This window comes from Pseudophryne corroboree, chromosome 2, assembly GCF_028390025.1.
Source record: "Pseudophryne corroboree isolate aPseCor3 chromosome 2, aPseCor3.hap2, whole genome shotgun sequence".
NCBI classification, from domain to species: Eukaryota; Metazoa; Chordata; class Amphibia; order Anura; family Myobatrachidae; genus Pseudophryne; species Pseudophryne corroboree.
Genome location: NC_086445.1, coordinates 394754046 through 394776462, shown reverse-complemented (window position 1 = coordinate 394776462; position 22417 = coordinate 394754046). Strand labels below are relative to the sequence as shown.

Below are 22417 nucleotides of genomic sequence, written 5' to 3'. Positions count from 1 at the left end.
GCTGGGACTGTCTGCTCTAATCAGGACTGCCCTGCATAAACAGGGTTATATGCATGAAACTCTTATAGAGGAACACTGGCAAAAATAAAAGCACGTCATTTTTTTGCATTGTATATGGTCCCTAACGTTTTCTTTTCTTGCACTTGTGATTGTGTTTACTGTTTTCCAATATTTATATATGACCTATAAAATATGAGTATATAGAATTATACTTACATGGTATAGTCAATCATCTGAGCTTTTCTTATGTAGCCACAGGAAAAAGCAAATTGTGACGGGCTAATTTTAATGAGCTCGCTCCTTAAACAATGTTCCTGAAAAAAAAGAGACAAAAGGAGTATGGCATATTCAGATGGTATTGTTCTGTTGTATTGCTATGTAGGTACAGTGCACTGTGTTATTGTGCTACTGAAGGGGTTACTGAATGTATATATATCATGCAGCTTATATTAATACTCGGCCTCTGTAGTGTATCGTCAGATAGACTGTATAAACAAGAGGCCTGTGACTGCACTTACTTTTCTATTGTTGTACTTCATAACAGTGTACAATTTATCCGCTGCTTCAGTCCTTGGTGTTGCTATGACCACTGCAGGGACATAACAACCTCCTCCTCCTCCTCTCGCCCCAGTTTTTGAGAAAACACAATCTCCAACCTGAAAGCAGCCATATAGTTACAACATGTATGCCATTTATTTTTGTGTTAATCAAAATTACAAAACAATATTTTTAATATCTTTAGCATAAAGACCTTACATAAACATATTATTTACCGCATATTTGAATAGCAAATTGATGGTTTTAATCCTAGCTATAAAATAAGATACATTTCAGAGGAGTTTTAATACTTTAAATGGACCTGTAATCATTCCTAAATAATCCACGTTGATGTCTTTAAAATTAAAATATAGGGGGAGATTGATTAAGGCTTGGAGAGAGATAAAGTACTAACCAATCAGCTCCTGTCGTTTTTCAAACACAGCCTGTAAAATCACATTTAGAAGATGATTGTTTGGTACTTTAGCTCTCCAAGCTTTGATTCATTTCCCTGTAAATCTTACTACTACATTTTTTATCATATTCTTGGAGCTTTCTGAGACTAGTTATATAGTAGAGTAAAGTGATGCCTGCTCACTTTATTGGCATACAATGCCAGAGGAAATAGATTTATAGGTACGACAAGTTACTGTCATGTAATAAAATACTATACTTCCTTTAGCTGCTTTAAATTTCTACTGGTCCATGTTTTGTTTTCCTGGTGGTGAAATACTTGTCCTAACTCCTGAATTCCAAATGTTCTACAAGCAATACTTCTAAGCAGCATGCTGCCTGCTGGCACTGCAATTGGTTCAGGATGTGCTCTGCACACGGGCCCCTGTATCAACGGGGGCCTATTCTGATTCTGCACACATTTTGCACCCAGAATAGGCTCCTCTGTGTGCTGAGCAGTGCCTCCCCTATACCTGCTGCAAGGGACCATATTTTGAGCGACATATTCTGAAGAATGGCTGCTAGCTTTCTAAACATATTAGAGAGAAGATGATCACTGGCTGAAAATACAGAGAAGTGTGTGTGTGGAGGAGGGCACGGAGCAGGGATGAGGTAGGAGGCGCTGCACCTCCCCCTCGGACATTAATACACCACTGAATTGGATCCAGCAGGTCTCCTGCTATACTGCCTCTGATGACAAAAAAAAAATGCCTACATCCCTATGGATACAAAGTATTCCTGAGTTTCCAGGTTGGCATTAGAAGTTATTGAGGACAGAGTACATTGTATTTATATCATTAATTCATTTGAACACATATAATGATATATAATATAGTAACCTTTAGGGTTGGGCAAGGCAGAGCTCCTCCAGTTTGTATTATAAATCTGATGGGAACAATCTGATTCTCTCCTAGCCAGAAATCCACTAGAGCAGACTTAGCATTAATACTTCTCAGCACAGTTCCTGTATGGAATAATTAATTTATTATTATTTGGAAAGAGCATACTTGTTATACATACTGCTACTATCTGAATTACAATATGCTAAAATAAGAAAAAGAAATGTGCTTAAAATAGTAACTGACTGGAAACCCAGAAGTTTATTTTCCACACAGTCAGCCTATTTGTAGCTGGACCCAGGAGAGATAGAACCTCCATCATCACACTCCCTCATCCCTTCCTCCATCCTACCACATGGATTACACAATAAGCAATGGAGTCCTAAAACCTACAGAGATAGCAGAGTATCTTGGAGGAGTGAGAGAAGAAGAGATAGTGAATAGGAAATGTGTGGCAATCTGTGATGTAATGGATTACTACCTTGTGACCATGTGAGAAACAATTTCAGTGTCTACAACTGCAAGTAGTTAAATTACATGTAGTAGGTATTATTTTGAGGATGATGTATTTATGCTCATGAATAATGTACAGGAACATCTTCAGTATTTATATACTTTACACTGTTTTATATATTACACTGGTGATTATTACATTTAGGAGTCGATGCATATTGAGATTGGGTTATAACTGTGGACTGATATAAAATAGAGACTGTGGGGTTTTGCAGGGGTGGTTTAGGGGTCAGAACGCCCCTAGACATATTGTTATTGTTCGCCTGCTCTCCCCACTCCAAGATGTGGGCTGCCCCAGGAGACTACTGTGGCTGCAGTGGTGGCTCCTACACAATGACAGGAGCCGGTATTTTGGTGTCAATGGCCGATGGCTGTGCATGCAAAATAGGACTCCCTAAGTCTTCACAAGGCAAAGGACAGTTCTTATCTGAAAAGAGCTGTCCTGTGTGCTTATATTCACAATTATTCATGCATACAACATTAATAAATGCCGCTAAGCATATGATAAGTGGTGGGATGTATCGCATGCAATATGCATGATACATCCCGTTCTCTGTGTGAAGAGGCTTACAGACTAGCTGCTTCTTGAAAGATACGGCTGAAGCAGTGAGGTAGTGCCCTGTATAGGGGCTAGACTGTCAATTATTGTCTGCTAAGCTGTATGGAGATACTTCAGCACCTTGTCCACTGCACCACTGACCACTCTACTAAGCTTAATATCCCAGAACATCCCTGAACATTACAATATATATATATATATATATATATATATATATATACACACATACATACATACATACAGATGGAGCCATCTTTATCTTGGCCTTTAATAGGATTAACTGAGCCAGAAAAGTTGGACTTAATCCCCTGCTGTAATGACTTAATCCCCTGCTGTATTGTTCTCTCTGTATTGTATTGCAGCTGAGAACAATAGATGAAAGGCTTATGCTAATAAACCATGGTGTGCCTAGGTGCAGCAGAGAGGCCAAGATGAGCGTGGCTCCATCTGTACATACATACATACACACACACACACACACACACACACACAGACACACAGACACACACACTCAATTTTATTTTTACACTGCAATTTAGAGTTGAGCTAGGATCTAGAATGGCCCCTCCACTCAATTCTAAATCTGTCAAAATTTGCTCACTGCAGTGCAGCATGGTTTTGTTAAGGAGGAACACTGTACATTGTAGCTGGATTTACTCCTAAAGGTGGCCATACACTGTGAAATTATTGCCCCACTCAGACAATTATTGGGTGATCGAGCTGATCATTTTAGTATATGGCTGCAACAGATCATCAATTATCAGATTGATAACCATGAAAAATCTTTTGTGACAGACAGATACGATAATATTTACTCTGATATCCAACCATCAGACACAAATAGACCAAGGATACTTTATGTTATCAGTATGTCAGATAATTGGTCTGTATGGCTGATGGTGAGTTGTATCTGAGTGTATGGCCACCTTAACTCTTGGTGTATGTCCCACATGCATACTTTCCCTGAATGTATGGTAGTATCCCAAACTTGGGAGAGTTATCCCAGGCTCCCAGGAGAGAATACAACCCTCCTGACAAATCATAGCATTACATCATGAGTTTGTGGCTTAAATGACAAAATTCACTGCACCGTGATCCACATACATCACACCTGGAACTTTCCTTCCCCGAGTCCCCAGAAGTCATCTTAAAAAAGTGGTATAAGAAAATTAATGACTGAAAACAAAAATTAGGTATGTACAGTATGGTACATTTGTACCTACTTCCATCAAAGAGATAAAACAAACAAATGCAATGCAACTGAATGCACTTGTGTTTGAATACACTAAAGCCACCTTGTGGTAAAAGACGATACCTGGCTTTAGCACAAATTATCTCGACTTGAAAGAGGAACAAGCTTTCATTGCTGTACTGTACAATCAGATGCTACACTGAACAGCACTGAATGCTTCTCATTCTTTCATAGAAAAACAGCAATCTGAATTTACCACAATGTGTGTGTAAGCAGGGTCGGATTTAGTAGTGAGGCCGCCCCTAGGCACAACAGTAACGCCCCCCACACCTAATTTTATTATTTTTATTGATTGCTCATAGCCATTTTATTAGAATAATAAAGAAAAAGCCATTAACTATGAATATTTTTATTTTTTCTAATTATTTGTACATATTTACTAAGTAGGACAACTTACAAGGGCAGTATGTGCATGTCCTACCAGTTTATACTCCATTCAAAATGGCACATGGGGGGTAATTCCAAGTTGATCGCAGCAGGAATTTTTTTAGCAGTTGGGCAAAACCATGTGCACTGCAGGGGGGGCAGATATAACATTTGCAGAGAGAGTTAGATTTCGGTGGGTTATTTTGTTTCTGTGAAGGGTAAATACTAGCTGCTTTATTTTTACACTGCAATTTAGATTGCAGATTGAACTCACCACACCCAAATCTATCTCTCTCTGCACATGTTATATCTGCCCCCCCTGCAGTGCACATGGTTTTGCCCAACTGCTAAAAAATTTCCTGCTGCGATCAACTTGGAATTACCCCCATGGTACAGTACAGAGGAAATATCTTACAGTTACTGGTACTTTTTGAGCTGACAGTACCAACACAAGCATCCAAGTGCCGCCGCTGGTGCCTAATGGAAAATTTGCCACTGTATGTAAGATCCTTCTGTTGGCTGATATCAGCTGAAATAATTGATGCATTTATAGTAAATCTACACAATGTACTATTTGTTGCATAAATTAAAAAAAATATGCCAATTCTTATGGACAGTAGTGCATCTCTTTTATCGCTGCAAATAAGTGCATGGCTAGAACTTGTGTGCTGTTACTTATAGCCTTTTCACATCAAAATCCTGAGCCAACCTGGGTTTTTGAACATGGTTCCAAGCTGTGTCACAGCGGCTGAAACCTCATTCAGACCGCAGGCTGGGACCTGGGATATTGCCGGGTAGATCCCTTTCAGACTGCACCACTGTGCAGTCTGCCTGAACTGCAGCCGTTTGGAGATAACATCATCTCCAAGCACTGGATAACCTGGGCCTCGCCCCTCCCAGGGTTTCGACCCTAGTAGCGACCAGGGTCACATTCCCACGTAACACAACCCGGGTAGACCCTTTCACACCAAGCCAGGACTCTGGTTGCCCTGGCAATATCCTGGGCTTAGAAGCTTGGTGTGAAAGGGGTATTACAATCTTCTAAACAATGTTATGTAGAGATCGGTAGATTCATATCAGTGATGTCACACCAAGCACAACTATTGCTACCACTGTAAAGAGTGTCCTAAAATACGAGGGTAACTACATCTGTATGTGGTGGAGGAGGAAATAATAATTAAATTATGACACCAGCTAAAGTTAAAATGTTCTCCTCCACCCCTCAACTAGATGCACTATGAAGTTCCAGTGCCATGGAGAACAGCAGTTCAGGAGAACCCATAGCAACCATCGCTCCTTCGTTAAATCAAGGGTATAGGACATAGGGGTATACTTACAAAGCTATGGTAACCTTTTTCTGTTATTCTCTATTACCACTGCTTTGTCTAATTTAAAGAACAGGTTATTCACAGAAAACTAAAGCTGTTGTTCTACTTATGATGTAGCTGCTGGAGGGGAGTAAGCCCTCTACATCTGTTTCCTTTCCCCGGCAGTCTGTCAATCAAACTACAGACATCCAATGAGCACACGGGCAACACGGTGCTATTAGCTTTTTTAAACTATTTTTTAAATATTGAAAAAAGTATATACACTAAAAAAACCTTGTAGCAGAGAATGATATCCCCATAGGCAGGCACACCACTATTCTCAGCTTTGAGTCCGGTGAAGCAGAGTTTGTCTGCTGATTCATAGACACTACTTCCCATATTTGCCATCACTTGTATTAACCCATACAACATAACAATGGCCCTCCTTCCGAGTTGATCACTAGCTGCTTTCGTTCGCAGTGCAGCGATCAGGCAAAACAGAGCGCAGAAGACAGAGCAGTATGAAAGTTATGAGGGAAGAGGAGTAGAGAGAGAGATGCAGGCCTAGCAAAATGCAGATCCAAGGATGAGTGATTGGTGCATGTGCACTACCTCTTTTATCTGGAAATCTGGAAAAACATTCACAAAGCCTACTGCCGGGATACAGCACTAAAACTATCATTTTGTGGTAGTTTTGTGGTAGTTCACTTAGTACTGTTGCGGTACAAAATGTTAGTTACCACGGCATTACTGTAGGGGAGGTACATCTATTTACCCAACAATATTGGGAAAGATTTAACAAGCCTCCTATAAAAGACAAATGGAAGTGTTGCCCATAGCAACCAATCAGATACTAGCTATCATTTTATAGACTGTACTAGATAAATGATAGCTAGTAGAATCTGGTTGCTGTGAGTAACATGTACACTTGTCCTCTTTAGAAGGTTTGATAATTCTCCCCCATAGTTCAGTCCAACAGTGATTATGTTAGAAACTAAAGGCCTCCATACATCAGGAAGCCATTCCCCCAATTACACAATCTGACTGACACTGCCTTCAATGGTCAGAGATCAGTCGGGGAATCAGGGAAATTAAATATGTAAACAATTCCCAATTCGCTGATCCCGACTGTTTGCCGTCAGGATTGGGGAACTGAGATTTTTAAATGTTTACTATTCCTGATTCCCCGACCCAGGCTCCAGGGGAATTGGGACATTACCGTAATCCATATGTAATGTACTTTAACACAGCACCATTGAAATTAAACAGTTCACTCCTGGGAACCGAAACAACTCCTGTGCCGACGCTAGTTGGGGTAACAGGTAATGGCAGCTAAATATATTTCATTGTAATTATCCTTTAATTACCTTTTATGCTTCAACAAAGCTACTAACTGTGGATAATCTATGTAATTAGTAACAATTATGAAAGTAAGTCTTAACAATGTATATCAAATTGTAGATGTGAAAAGTTTTATGTTTGGGCTGATGTAATTGTAGCAGTAGTCAGTACCTGGGTAATAAAAACCATCAATTTCAGACCTTGCGATGACTTTTTGACTTCTCAGTGTGTCCAATATTTTTCTTTTTGTCTTAGTATTAATATTTTTCTTCTCATTCTCTTCATTATTTTTCTGTTGAGAACACATAATTAACAATAACATTTTTAAATAAAAAATAAATTAAATACAGTGGGAAATGACAGCTGACTGCTATTGTTTGTAGGATAAACTTAACTTTTTAGTAATTACGATGGCTTACTTACCGTACATGCTTATATCTCTATCATTGAGAAACCATTTTGGGGGGTAAACAGGGCAGCTACTTTATTGATTCTAAATCAGTCAATCACATGTGCTGAATTTACCGACTATTTAGAGATGCTAAACTGTTAAACTGTTGGATGATGGAGCAGTTGACTTTTCCTAATTTGTTAATAAAATATTATTGCATTTGGGGTACTACAACAATAGGATAAAACTGTTAAAAGAACAAAAATATTTAATGTGTTCCATTTTAGATTAAATGAATAGTGCAAAAGATAAAACACAAATAATTGTACTGATCACAGGATTACAATTTACAATATCTGAAGGACATGATAATGTACAAAACATTGAGATCTGTAATTGTAGATGTATTAAACAACTTAATTCCCATAACAATAAATCCATCTCATAAAACCTACTATATGCAAAGAAAATGGGATTCTCGGATCTCTAATTATATTCCATGATTAGAGAAAAAAAATTGGATTTTAATTACCTACCAGTAAATCCTTTTCTCATAGTCCGTAGGGGATACTGGGAATCCATTTAGTACCATGGGGTATAGATGGGTCCACTAGGAGCCTTGGGCACTTTAAGAATTTGATAGTGTGCACTGATTCTTCCCTCTATGCCCCTCCTACCAGACTCAGTCTAGGAAACTGTGCCTGAGGAGATGGATAAACTTTGAGAGAAGGATAGATAAGGAAAGTGGTGAGATTACGAACCAGCACACACAGAACAATAGGAAAGTCATGCTAACCAAACTTGAAACATGAACAGCAACAGCTGAACAAACCAAGTAACAGTGCAGGAAGAACGAAGCAACGGGCGAGCGCCCAGTATCCTCTAAGGACTATGAGAAAAGGATTTACCGGTAGGTAATTAAAATCCTATTTTCTCTTACGTCCTAGGGGATACTGGGAATCCATTTAGTACCATGGGGAAATACCTAAGCTCCCAAACTGGGTGGGAGAGTGCTGAGGTTACTGCAGAACTGACTGACCAGACTGAAGGTCCTCAGAGGCCAAAGTATCAAACTTGTAAAACTTTGCAAACGTGTTTGAACCTGACCAATAAGCTGCTCGGCAGAGCTGTAAAACCGAGACACCCCGGGCAGCCGTCCAAGAAGAACCCACCAACCTAGTAGAGTGGGCCTGTACAGATTTTGAACCGGGCAATCCTGCCGTGGAATAAGCATACTGGATAGTGAGCCTGATCCAGAGTGTAATAGACTGCTTTGAAGAAGGACACCCAATTTTATTGGGATCACAGAGAACGAACAGCAAGTCAGATTTCCTGTGATGAGCTGTCTTCTTTACGTACACCTTCAAAGCCCTCACAACATCATCAGACTTTGAGGTAGCAGAAGTGTCCATAACAGCCGGAACCACAATAGGTTGGTTGATGTGAAACGTGGACACCACCTTAGGAAGAAATTGCTGACGAGATCTGAGTTCACCTCTGTCCTCATGGAAAATTAAGTAGGGGCTCTTGTGAGACAACGCCTCTAGCTCCGACACACGTCTTGCTGAAGCCAAGGCCAACAGTGTAACGGTCTTCCACATAAGGTACTTTATGTCAACCTCATGTAACGGTTCAAACCAGTCAGATTGGAGGAACTGCAGCACCAAATAGGTCACAAGGTACCATGGGAGGCACAAAAGGAGGCTGGATGTGCAGAACACCTTTCAAAAACGTCTGTAACTCAGGGAGAGAAGCCAATTGTTTCTGAAAGTAAATAGACAAGGCCGAAATTTGGACTTTAATGGAGCCTAGGCGTAGGCCCACATCCACTCCCGAGACTGCAGAAAAAGCAGGAGACGTCCCAGAAGAAATTCCACGCAGGATATTGTCTGCTCTCACACCAAGAGGTGTATACTTCTTCCATATGTGGTGGTAATGTTTAGACATTACCCCCTTCCTGGCTTGGATCATAGTCGGGATGACCTTGTCAGGAATCCGTCTACTGGCTAGAATCAGCCGTTCGACTTCCATGCCGTTAAACGTAGCCATGGTAAGTCTTGATAGACGAACGGACCCTGTTGTAGAAGATCCTCGTGAAGAGGTAGAGGCCACGGATCTTCGTTCAGCATCTTGAGAAGATCCGTGTACCAGGCCCTTCGAGGCCAGTCCAGAGCAATGAGGATTGCTTGAACCTTTTCCCTTTTTATTCTCTTTAGAATTCTTGGGATCAGAGGAAGCGGAGAAAACACATACACCAGCTGGTAGACCCATGGAGTTGTCAGAGCGTCTACCGCCACTGCTTGTGGGTCTCTAGACCTGGAACAATACCGCTTGAGCTTCTTGTTGAGTCGAGAGGCCATCATGTCGATCTGTGGCTTTTGGCGACAGACGGATCCTTTGGTGCATGTGAAGATGTGATCCGGACCATTTGTCCAACAGATCCAGCTGGAAGGGGCTCGCATGAACCCTTCCATACTGAAGCGCCTTGAAAGAGGCCACCATTTTCCGCAGAAGGCAAATGAACAGGTGCACCGACATCGGGGTTGGCTTCAGGAGAGTCCGAACCATCGACTGGATTACCATAGCCTTCTCCAAGGGAAGGAACACTCTCTGAGACTCTGTGTCCAGTATCATTCCCAGGAAAGGAAGCCTCTGCGTTGGTTCCAGGTGAGATTTTGGTAAGTTCAGAATCCACCCGTGATCCAGGAGTAGTCTGGTTGAGAGTCCAATGCTGTCCCTGGACGATGCCTTTATCAGAAGATCGTCCAGGTACGGAATTATGTTCACTCCCTGTTTGCGGAGTAGAACATCATCTCTGCCATCACCTTGGTGAACACTCTCGGTGCCGTGGAGAGACCAAATGGCAGTGCCTGGCACTGGTAGTAGCAGTCCCGCAGTGCAAACCGTAGATAAGCCTGATGAGGCGGCCAGATCGGAATGTGAAGGTACGCATCCTTGATATCCAGAGACACTAGGAATTCCCCCTCCTCCAGACCTGAGATCACAGCTCTCAGAGACTCCATCTTGCATTTCAACACTCGTAAGTACGGGTTCAACGAATTGAGGTTCAAAATCGGTCTTACCGAACCGTCCGGTTTCGGTACTACAAACAAGTTGGAATAATGGTGGTTAAACGAAGCAGAGCGTACGGGTCCCTACTGCGCATGCGCCGTAGTGCTCCGGCGCATGCCAGACGGCCGAAGACCGTAGCAGGGATATGATCGCCTCTGCCTGATTGACAGGCAGAGGCAATCGCTGGGCGGGAGGGGCGGAACGGCGGCGTTTGGCTGCCGTTTCGTGGGTTTGGTCCGGCTAACGCAAGCGTGGCCGGACCGAACGGGGGGGGGGGGGGGGAGGGCCGCAGTGGCTGCGTGACATCACACGCAGCCGCTGCGGGCCGGGGAGTGATGAGTAGCGCCCGGCCAGCACGCTAAAGCTGAAATAAGTAGCTACTTATAGTTCAAAATGTAACAAACAGTTTTTCAATGAACATGCAACACTGGAGCAGGTGCTGCTGTGGAATAATTATTCCTGCTGAATTGGACACAGTAACTTTTATGTGCAGTATTTGCTGTTTATAATTGGAGGCTCATAGAGGTATATTGAAGCCGTTTGTAGAAATACCTCAAAGTTCAAAAGAGCCAATATATAGACAATAAGTATATCTGTTATTACCTCTCCAATAGGGCCAATGAACCCGAGCGTCCTCGGGTGTATGTAGCGTGTGCCCAGTATGATATAAGGCTGGAGGATGGATGGCTTTGTATATGGCTGCAGATGGCTTTAAGTAGGCTGGGATTATGTTACTCTGAGCCAGTGCTTTGTTGTATCTACTCTATGCCCTAGCTCTGTGCTCTCTCCGATATCCTGTGGCGTTCCAGTGTTCCTGATATCGCCTCCGCTCCCAGAGGTCTGCCTGCAGCCTTCACCGCAAGAGATTCACCAGCTCCCTGCTGTGCTGTCAGTTAATCGCTCTCCAAGTGGCAACAAGTGGAATCCCCAGAGTCCTGTGTGAGGTTTCTCTGTTCAGTGACTGCCTGCTATAATCACAGTCTGTGGAAGTTTCCACTACATACTGGTTCTCGTTCTCTCATCATCCAGTTTAACTCATTCTTCACCATTGTCTTCTGCTGCAGTTTCACAGTGCTTCAAGTGTTATCTTCACAACTTGCAAGTATTCCATTCAGTATTGTATTTTCATTGTTGCTGCAATCAAGGACAATTCTTCACAGCCTTCCAGTTTAACCTTTAAGCTTCAGTACAAGTCTCTACAGTTATTCATTTATGTGTACAATATCCAGTTAACACTCCTTACAGTTTAGCACCAATCATTCCTTCATTTGGACAATTCTTCATTCATTCACAAGCCTGTTTAAACTCAGTTGTATGATCATTTCTTCAATGCATCTTTAAGACTGTTCCTGCTTATCATTATACCATTCATTGCAATATGTCAGTATACATATGGTGACTAATAATTGCCATTTAACTCTTTACTGGAATTGTTGCCTTTAATAAATATATGAAACTGAACTTTCTTCGTCCTCCCTGTTTTCATCATACCCCAGCACCTACACCTTCGGTTGGTCCAGGGTTAACGGATTCACAAAAACACTTGACCCCGACACTCTGGTTTTGCCCATAAACTTGGAAGTCCGAAAGGACTGTAGATTAGGTTCTGAGTAGGCCTTCCAGGCTGGGGGAGCTGCAGAAGGAAGAAATGTGGACTTACAGAGATCCATTTGTCTAGTTCATCTCCAAATAAGGCCTCTCCTGTGAAGGGCAGGCCTTCCACTCCTTTCCTGGAGTCCGCGTCAGCAGTCCACTTGCATAGACATATGCTTCTGCGTGCTGACACTGCCATAGCAGTGGTGCGTGCATTAAGCAAGCCATTTTTCCTTTTTTTTTCACCACCATTTTTTTTTTCTTCCACCATAAAATTTGCAGTGTCCTGTATATGTTGCAGGAGTAAAATAATCTCCCCTTGAGTTATCCGACCATTTGGCGATGGCCTTAGTAATCCACCCACATGCTATAGTGGGTCTCTGGGCCACCCCAGCAGCTGTATACAAAGATTTGAGTGTATTCTCCATTCTACGATTAGCCGGGTCTTTTAGAGAGGCTGCATCGGGACAGGCAATACAATTTTCCATGACAGCCTGGATACTGATGCATCCACTATCAGTGGATTTTCCCATTTTTTCCTATCCTTAGGAGGAAAGGCAAAAGATTATATCAACCTTTCAGGGATTTTAAATTTCCTATCAGGATTAACCCATGGTTCTTCAAACAGGGTATTTAGGGGGTCATTCCGACCCGTTCGCATGCAGCGGTTTATCGCAGCGGTGCGAACGGGTCCGGAATGCGCATGCACGGCGGCCGCAATGCGTGTGCGCGACATTGCCCGGCGACAGGGGTCGCCAGGTTACGTCGCGTCCTACGATGGAAGCGGTCACAGAGCCGACCGCAAAGAAGATTGACAAGAAGAAGGCGTACCTGGGTGGATCCGGACCGTTGGAGACCGTTTTCGGGGTGTGGTAAGGAAAACGCAGGCGTGTCCAGCAGAACGGAGGGCGGATGTCTGACGTCAAAACCGGCTCCAGCATCGCAGAGATCGTCGCACAGGGTAAGCAGGTATAGGACTCGTCCTCTTCTGTTTGATAAGCGATCGCAGCCATGCTAAGCTAAAATACACTCCCCCATAGGCGTGTACTAGTTGATCGAAGCAGCAGCAAAAAGTTGCTGGCTGCGATCAATTCGGAATGACCACCTTAGTTCCTTTGACACAGGAAAAGTGGCTGAGGATTTATTTTTTATATTAAAAACGAGATTTATGGTAAGAACTTACCGTTGTAAAATCTCTTTCTGAGAGGTACACTGGGCTCCACAGGGAATGACATTGAGGTGTAGAGTAGGATCTTGATCCGAGGCACCAACAGGCTAAAAGCTTTGACTGTTCCCAGAATGCATAGCGCCACCTCCTCTATATCCCCGCCTCCGTGCACAGTAGCTCAGTTTATGTTAACCAGTCCAATGCAGTAGCAGGTAAAAGAGACAACAACTGTTAGTAGCCACATACACCACATTCTCAGGACAGGACAAAGTGTCAGCGGCTAATGCCATACCAACTCAAAGAAGCTAAGTGCGTCAGGGTGGGCACCCTGTAGAGCCCAGTGTACCTCGCAGAAAGAGATTTAACAATGGCAAGTTCTTACCATAAATCTCATTTTCTGCAGCGGGGTACACTGGGCTTCACAGGGAATGATATTAGGGATGTCCTAAAGCAGTTCCTCATGGGAGGGGATGCACTGTAGCGGGCACAAGAATCCGGCGTCCAAAGGAAGCATCCTGGGAGGTGGAAGTATCAAAGGCATAGTACCTTATGAACGTGTTCACTGAGGACCACGTAGCCACCGTGCACAATTGTTCTAGGGTCGCACCACGGCGGGCCGCCCAAGAAGGTCCAACAGACCGAGTAGAATGGGCCTTGATGGTAGCAGGAGCTGGAAGGCCAGCCTGTACATAAGCATGTGCAATCACCATTCTAATCCATCTGGCCAAGGTCTGCTTGTGAGCAGGCCAGCCACATTTGTGAAAACCAAACAGTACAAAGAGAGAATCAGACTTCCGAAGGGAAGCAGTTCTCTTCACATAGATACGGGGAGCCCGTACCACATCCAAAGACCGCTCTTTGGAAGACAAGTCAGGAGAGGCAAAGGCCGGAACCACGATCTCCTGATTTAGGTGGAAAGAAGACACCACCTTAGGTAAGTACCCGGGACGTGTTCTAAGAACCGTCCGGTCACGGTGAAAAATCAGATATGGGGACCTACAAGACAAGGCACCCAGATCCGACACCCGTCTAGCAGAGGCAATAGCCAGCAGAAACAATACCTTAAGAGAAAGCCACTTAAGGTCTGCAGATTCAACAGGCTCAAACAGAGACCCTTACAACGCCTCCAGAACCACCGACAAGGCCCAAGGAGCCACAGGCGGGACATAAGGAGGTTGAATCCGCAACACACCCTGAGTGAACGTATGAACATCAGGTAAGGTCGCAATTTTTCTCTGGAAACAAACAGACAAGGCAGAAATATGAACCTTGATGGAGGCCAAACGAAGGCCCAAGTCCAGGCCCTATTGTAGAAAGGCCAAAGGTTTGGCCGTACTAAACTTGTAAGCGTCATGATTGTTAGTGGCGCACCAAGCAAAGTAAGAATTCCAGACCCTATGATAAATCTGAGCAGAAGCCGGTTTCCGGGCCTTTAACATGGTTTGAAATGACCTCCTCAGAAAATCCTTTGGCCCTCAAGACGGAAGCTTCAAGAGCCATGCCGTCAAAGCCAACCGGGCTAAATCCTGATATACACAGGGGCCCTGAACGAGGAGATCTGGGTGCTGCAGAAGTAGAAGGGGACGCTCTATCGAGAGACCCTGAAGGTCTGAGAACCAATGCCATCTGGGCCACGTGGGAGCGATCAGAAGTAGGATTCCTCCTTCTTGCTTGAATTTCCTTATTACTCTGGGGAGGAGTGACACCGGAGGGAACACGTATGGCAGCTGAAAGTTCCATGGAATTGCCAGTGCGTCCACGAACGCTGCTTGAGGATCCCTTGTCCTTGCTCCGAAGACCGGAACCTTGTGATTGTGTCGAGACGTCATCAGGTCCACATCTGGAGGGCCCCACTTGTCCACGAGGAGTTGAAACACTACTGGATGGAGGCTCCACTCTCCGGCGTGTACGTCCTGATAACTGAGAAAGTCCGCTTCCCAGTTTAGAACCCCCGGAATGAATACTGCCGATATGGCTGGCAGATGGCGTTCCGCCCACTGAAGAATCTTTGATACTTCCCTCATTGCCATGCGGCTTCGAGTGCCATCTTGATGATTGATGTATGCCACCGTGGTGGCGTTGTCCGACTGTACTTGAACAGGTCTGTTCTGTATTAAATGCTGGGCCAAGTTCAGCGAGTTGAACACCGCCCGCAGTTCCAGAATGTTTATTGGGAGGAGACCCTGGTCCACCGACCCTGAAGGGAGTGTTGCTCCGCACTTCAACCTCTCAGACTGGCATTCGTCGTCAGAAGGACCCAGTTGGAGATCCAGAATAGATGACCCCTGCTCAATCGATGGTCCTGCAGCCACCATCTTAGTGACAGACGGACATCCGGAGACAAGGAGATCATTTGCGACCTGATCCGGTGAGGCAGGCCGTCCCACCTGGGAAGAATCAGCCTCTGCAGAGGGCGGGAATGGAATTGAGCGTACTCCACCATGTCGAAAGCCGACACCATGAGACCTAGCACTTGCAGTGCCGAATGTATCGACACTTGCGGACGAGATAGGAAGCATTGAATCCTGTGATGAAGCTTCAGGACTTTCTCCTGAGACAAGAACAACCGCTGGCTGTGAGTGTCCAACAATGCCACCAGGTGCACCATGCTCTGAGCAGGGACCAGGGAAGATTTCTTCCAGTTGATGAGCCACCCGTGGGCAATCAGAAACTGGATAGTCAGATCCAGATGGCGTGGGAGATTTTCTGGGGAATTTGCCAGGATCAACAAGTTGTCCAGATACCGCAGGATCCTGACCCCTTGACGGCGGAGAACAGCCGTCATTACCGCCATGACCTTGGTGAAAGCTCGCGAAGCCGTGGTCAAACCAAATGTAACGCCCGAAATTGGTTATGGAGGTTGCCAACCGCAAACCTCAGGTACTGCTGATGCGACATTGCAATGGCAATATGCAGGTAAGCATCCTGTATATCCAGGGAGACCATATAATCCCCAGGTTCCAAGGCCAGAACAATAGAGCGAAGAGTTTCCATACGAAACTTGGAGACCCTCACAAATTTGTTCAAGGACTTGAGGTTGAGAATGGGCCGAGAGGACCCATTCGGTTTCGGGACTAGGAACAGCGGTGAATAGTACCCCTTGCCTCTCTGAGCCAGAGACACCAGTAGTACTACTCCTGTGTCTAGGAGAGACTGTACCACAGAATGAAGAGTTTTTGCCTTCACCTGATCCGATGGGACGTCTGTCAGGCAAAATCGATGAGGGGGGCGATTCTTGAAGGATACGGCGTAACCTCGAGTGACGACTTCCCGTACCCAGGCATCTGAAGTGGTCTTTAACCATTCCTGGGTAAACCCTAGAAGTCGGCCCCCCACCCTGGGATCCCTCAGAGGGAGGCCCGCCCCGTCATGCAGCAGGCTTGTGAGTTTTGGAAGCAGGCTGACGGGCAGCCCAGGCCCGTTTGGGTTTGGGCTTATTGGGTTTGGAAGTGCGAGCCTGTTTCGGATATGCCTGACTCTTTGCTTTCCCTGAAGGACGAAAGGAGCGAAAGGAAGTACTCTTAGCCTTCGGTACCGAAGGAGCAGTATTAGGTAGACAAGCTGTTTTAGCAGAAGCTAAGTCAGCCACTATCTTGTTGTGGTTTTCTCCAGAAATAATGTCTCCCTTAAAAGGGAGCACCTCCAGGGTTTTCTTAGAGTCCAGATCCACAGACCAGGACCGCAACCAGAGAATCCGGCGAGCCAAAATGGACGTAGTAGAAGTTTTGTCCACCAAAATACCGGCATCAGAAGCCACCTCCTTAATGTAATGAGAAGCTGTGACAATATACAACAGACATTGTCTAGCATGATCAGAAACTTTGGAAGGCAGCTCAGCTTCCAACTCCTGAGCCCATGCTTCAATAGCCTCTGCAGCCCAAGTCACTGCAATGGTGGGTCGATGCGCAGCACCAGCTAGGGTGTAAATCGCCTTTAAACAATCCTCCACACGCTTATCCGTCAGTTCTTTCAGAGACGTGACGGCAGTTACAGGCAGAGCTGAGGATACCACCAGCCGCGCCACCTGCGAATCCACTGGCGGGGGTGTCTCCCAATTCTTACTTAGCTCCGACGCGAGGGGATAGCGAGCCAGCATATTCTTGTGAGGTGTGAATTTCTTTCCTGGATTTTCCCAGGATTCCTGACGTATGTCAACTAAATGGTCAGAGTGAGGTAAACCTTGTTTAACCACTTTCTGACATTTAAATCTGTCCGGTTTCTTAGGGGCAGTATCAGGCTCTGGGTCATCAGTAATTTGAAGAATTAACCTGATAGCCTCCAACAAGTCTACATTTGAAACAGATTCCCCATCAGAAGTATCAGAATCAGTGTCTGTGGGGTCAGTATATACGCTATCCTCATCAGACGAGGTGTCTGGGACGTTGGTGGATTGTGAGGAAGTAATGGCCCGCTTAGAGGACCCTTTGGTCTTAGGTAGACGAGGGTGAGATTTCTGTTTAGTCAGTGATTGGTTCAATTGCTGTAACTGAGTGGATAGTTGATCTGCCCATGGCGGATTAACAGCAGGGTCCATAAGTGGTTGTACCAGCACAGGAGGTCCCATAGGATAAAGTAGCCCAAGGTGGGTCATTTTTTTTTTTTTAACATCAATAGTTTTTATTGAATTTTATATTGAATGCAAAAAGGGAATAAAAAAAGGAGGGGGTACAGAAAAAAGACCAGGGTGGGGAGGGATGTACACGTCAATAAAATGCAACTTACATATAGAACAGATAGCATAACACTAAGTAGGTATACAGGTATCCTAGACATGTTAACAGTTTGAAATGCGCATAGCTAATTCAATATGGATTCTCTACTCCATCTCTAGAAACCTGTGGGAATCGGTTGATAACATCATAAATGTAATGTCTAGTAAAAAAAAAAAAACCAGAGGGGAAAGTATGGGAGATAGAGCACTCAGGAAGTAGAAGGTTCCTCATTCAGACTGAATTGTATAGGGGACGACAGCCCCGGGTGTGATATGAGGGTGGAGCCCTCCCCCTCCGTGACGTATTCATGCCAATGGAACCATTTCACCATGGGAGAGGAAGCAGAAGAGGAATAAGGCATACATTCGGTTTCCATAGTATAATGAAAATTAACTTTATGAAACACCTTTAGAACAGGTGGGACCGCCACCTGCTTCCAGGCTTGGGCCAGGGTTGCCCTTGCTGCTATACAGATGTGTCCCAACAAGTACCTCTGGGAGGATGATACCTCCAGGGGATACATATGTAGTAGAGCCAGATCTGGGGATGGGCTTAAAGATAGGCCTATAACTTTATTTATTAGCGTAAATACTTCTGCCCAGAAAGTTTGGAGAAGGGGACATGACCAGAAAATATGGTATACATGCCCTATCTCTCCGCAATTTCTCCAGCATAGTGGTGAGCAGGAGGGCCAGAAGGTGTGCAGTCTGTCTGGGGTCAGATATAATCTATTCAGTAGTTTAACATGCATTTTTGAATGATTTAAACAGCGAGACATGCGAAATGTTAAACGGTATAATTTCTCCCATTGTGACTCTGCTATGGGAATACCCAAGTCTCCCTCCCAGCGCCTCTGAGCATTAGACTTTTGGTATGGGACTAATGAGATGAGTGTGTTGTACCAATAAGTTATATCTTTAGTTGATGAAGATAATACTATGCGGGATCGGATAGACTGAGTCAGAGAGCTGGGGGGAGTTTGTACTGTGGGTAGGCTTTGGAACCAGTGTCTGATCTGGAAGTAGTGAAAGAGTTCAGCACTTGGGAGGGAGAATTTATCGTGCAATTGGGCGAATGTAAGGAAGGTAGTTCCGTCCAATAAGTCTCCAAGGGTATGAATATTACAAGCAGTCCACGTAGAGATATGTAAGTTGGGAATTAACTTACTCACTGCTTTAAGTGAAAGGGTCGTGTGGGGGGTAGTAATGCTAGGAAGTTTACTCATCAAATTATCCCATATTCGTAAGGAAGAAGCCGTAGAGGGAAGAACATTCAAACCATTTGGACGGAGGACCTTAGGAGTCCACAGCAAATCTGCTAAGGGGTATCCTATGCACCCGACCTCCTCAATGTGAGCCCAGAGGGGAGCGGGATTGGATTTGTTCCAAGATTTCAATTGGGCAAGCACACATGCTTCCTGGTACATACTTAGGTCAGGCAATGCGAGGCCTCCTCTATGTCGGGGAAGAATCATTCTAGCGTGTGCCAGTTTTGGGGGGTGCGATTTCCATAGGTATTTCGTCAGAACCACTTTGCATTTATCAAGGTACGGTTTGGGAAAAGAATAAGGTATAGTGCGAAATAAATACATGAGTTTGGGTAGTAAGGACATTTTAAAGGCAGATAAACGTCCCAGCCAGGATATCTCATACAGCAACCACGAGGATGTCAGGGTCTGGAGAGTGAGTATCAGGGGGGGGGAGATTTAAATCGAACACAGCCGAGGAGGTAGGGGGGATATGTATCCCGAGGTATGTAAGTGAGTTGAGTTTCCAGTTGTATGGATATTGAGAACGTAAAGCGGCCGTGAGTGTATCGGGTAATTGGACCGGCAAGGCTTCGGTTTTCATTGTATTCAGTTTGTAGTATGATGCCTCACTGAAATCGTGTAATATGGAATGTAGTTTCGGGAGAGAGGAGGAGGGTTGAGATACGAAGAGGAGAACGTCGTCAGCAAAGAGACACAATTTATGGGAGAGTCCGCCATGGGTCAGGCCTGGGAATGCAGCATCTGCTCTAATTTTAGCTGCCAGGGGTTCAATACCAAGAGCATATATCAAAGGTGAGAGAGGGCAGCCCTGGCGGGTACCATTAGTGATTGGGAAGGCGTCCGACAGAAATCCATTACTAAAAACTCTAGCTGACGGTAGGGTATATAATGCTAAGATTGACGCCAGAATCTGGGCCGAGAAACCAAATTTAACCAAAACAGTACGCATATATAGCCAATTCAGTCTGTTGAACGCCTTCTCAGCATCCAATGAGAGTAATAAGAATCCCTCTGTGCCAGGGGCCCTATCTATCAGGTTAAAAACTCTGCGGGTATTGTCAGAGGCCTGTCTGCCAGGCATAAACCCAGCTTGATCGGGGTGAATCAACAACGGTAGATAAACACTAAGTCGGGATGCTATCAATTTAGCATATATCTTGACATCACTATTAAGTAATGCGATTGGTCTGTAGTTTTGACAGTGGGCAGGGTATTTCCCAGGCTTGGGGATAGCTACTACCTGAGCCTCCAGCATTTCTTTAGGGAAGGTAGCAGTATTAGTTATCTCATTAAACAGAGCGGTCAAAGTGGGGGAGAGGCGGTCCGCAAAGGAAGCGTAGAAGTCGTTAATAAACCCATCGGGGCCTGGGGCTTTATTCTTATGGAGAGCTTTAATAGTGGATTCGACCTCTGTTACGGTCCAAGGAGCATTTAAGGCGTCTAGTTGGTCATGGGTTAGGGTAGGGAGATTGATAGAAGAAAGGAACGCTTGAATAGTGTCGGGGGTAGGCTGGGATGTAAGGGGGTCAGAATGTAAGTTATACAGTTTAGTATAATAGTCTGCGAATTGGTTAGCAATATCTAATGGGTTAGCAAGCTTAGAGCCTGTAGGGGAAAGGATGAATTTAATTCTGTTACGAGCTTGTTGGGCACGAAGTCTGCGGGCTAGCATTTTACCGGGTCTGTTACCTACTAAATAGAATTTCTGCCGTAGTCTATTGAGAGCTATTTGGGTTCTAAAAATTAAGAGTTTTTGTAATTGGCTGCGGATGTCAGCAAGTTCCTTACGTAAAAGTCGAGTGGGGCGTAACTTATTCTTGTCTTCAGCTATTTTAAGTCTTTGTTCCAAGTCTAGTTGGAGTCTTTTGGCTTGCTTTTTAAGCGTTGCTCCAGCCTGAATAGCAGAGCCACGGACAACCGCTTTTAACGCACACCAGTAGTTTGGTAATGATGTGTCCGAAGGGGAATTGGTATCTGTATATAGGGATAAGCTGTCTGAGATAATCTTTTTGGCCAACGCGTCATGTAACAAATGGGGAGATAGTCGCCATGGTCTGGGGGGGGCGGGGGCAGGTCCAATGTGCCACTTCCAAAATAACGGAGCATGGTCGGACCAGGTGATAGGTAGGATATCCACCCCACCAGATTCCTGCAAGGTCCATTTATCGCATAACACGAGGTCAATTCGTGAGTAGGAATTGTGAACTGGTGAAAAGAACGTGTAGTCTCTGCCTGAGGGGTTGCTGATTCGCCAAATGTCATATAAATCAAATTCCGCTACCACATTGCGCAGCGCTAGTGAGGGGCCAGAGCGAGTTTTAGGTGTAGTTGAAGAGGGCTGGGACGATTTATCCAGTTTGGGGTCTGGTACTAAGTTAAAGTCTCCTAGGAGAATTAGGGAGCCGACCCGGACCTTCTGGATAAGTAAGCATAGCTTCTGAATAAAGGCCACTTGATTCGAGTTCGGTGCGTATAGAGATACTATTGTGACGGATTTACCCTCCAAAATACCTGTGAGAATTAAGTACCGGCCTGCCTTGTCTGCAATTTGTGAGTGGAGAATAAAGGGGACACCCTCTCTAAACAGCAGAGCTACTCCATTTCTTTTAAAGGGTCCGTTAGCGAAGAAACCAGTAGTGAACCTATGATCCTTCAATACAGGGGGGTTATGTGAGGAAAAGTGAGTTTCTTGTAGGGCAACTATATCGGCTTTATACTTATGGAAGGAGGATAGAGCTAATCTACGTTTATTGGGGGAGTTTAAGCCCTTAACGTTCAATGAGAGAATACCAACCATACTTATTCAGTTAGAATATCATGCAAGTGACGGCATCCCATCCGGATGGGGGGGGGGGAGGGGGGGGGATACAAAAAACACGGAAACGGGGCGATATGCATAGACATAGTAAAGCAAAAGGGAAAGAAAAGTAAATCGACCCAGTACATCGGGTCTGCATAGCTGCTGCAGGGGAAAAATGAATGCAGTAGAGAAACGAGGGGCAGGTGGACTCTTCAATCCGCCCAGAGTCAGTAAGAAAACAAAC

The 22417-nt window shown here is 44.7% G+C and overlaps 1 protein-coding gene across 4 annotated transcripts in view; it reads right to left on the bottom strand.

The window, feature by feature from the left end:
* VWA3B (von Willebrand factor A domain containing 3B) overlaps positions 1 to 22417 on the bottom strand; it is a 340688-nt gene that overhangs the window by 66649 nt on the left and 251622 nt on the right. For all 4 annotated transcript variants that reach the window (XM_063953326.1, XM_063953327.1, XM_063953324.1 and 1 more), the window contains exons 23-26: positions 7339 to 7459; positions 1830 to 1954; positions 519 to 656; positions 217 to 314 (exon numbers count right to left, since the gene is read on the bottom strand). In XM_063953326.1, the coding sequence (XP_063809396.1) occupies positions 217 to 314; positions 519 to 656; positions 1830 to 1954; positions 7339 to 7459 (482 nt within the window). The remainder of the gene's footprint in view (positions 1 to 216; positions 315 to 518; positions 657 to 1829; positions 1955 to 7338; positions 7460 to 22417) is intronic.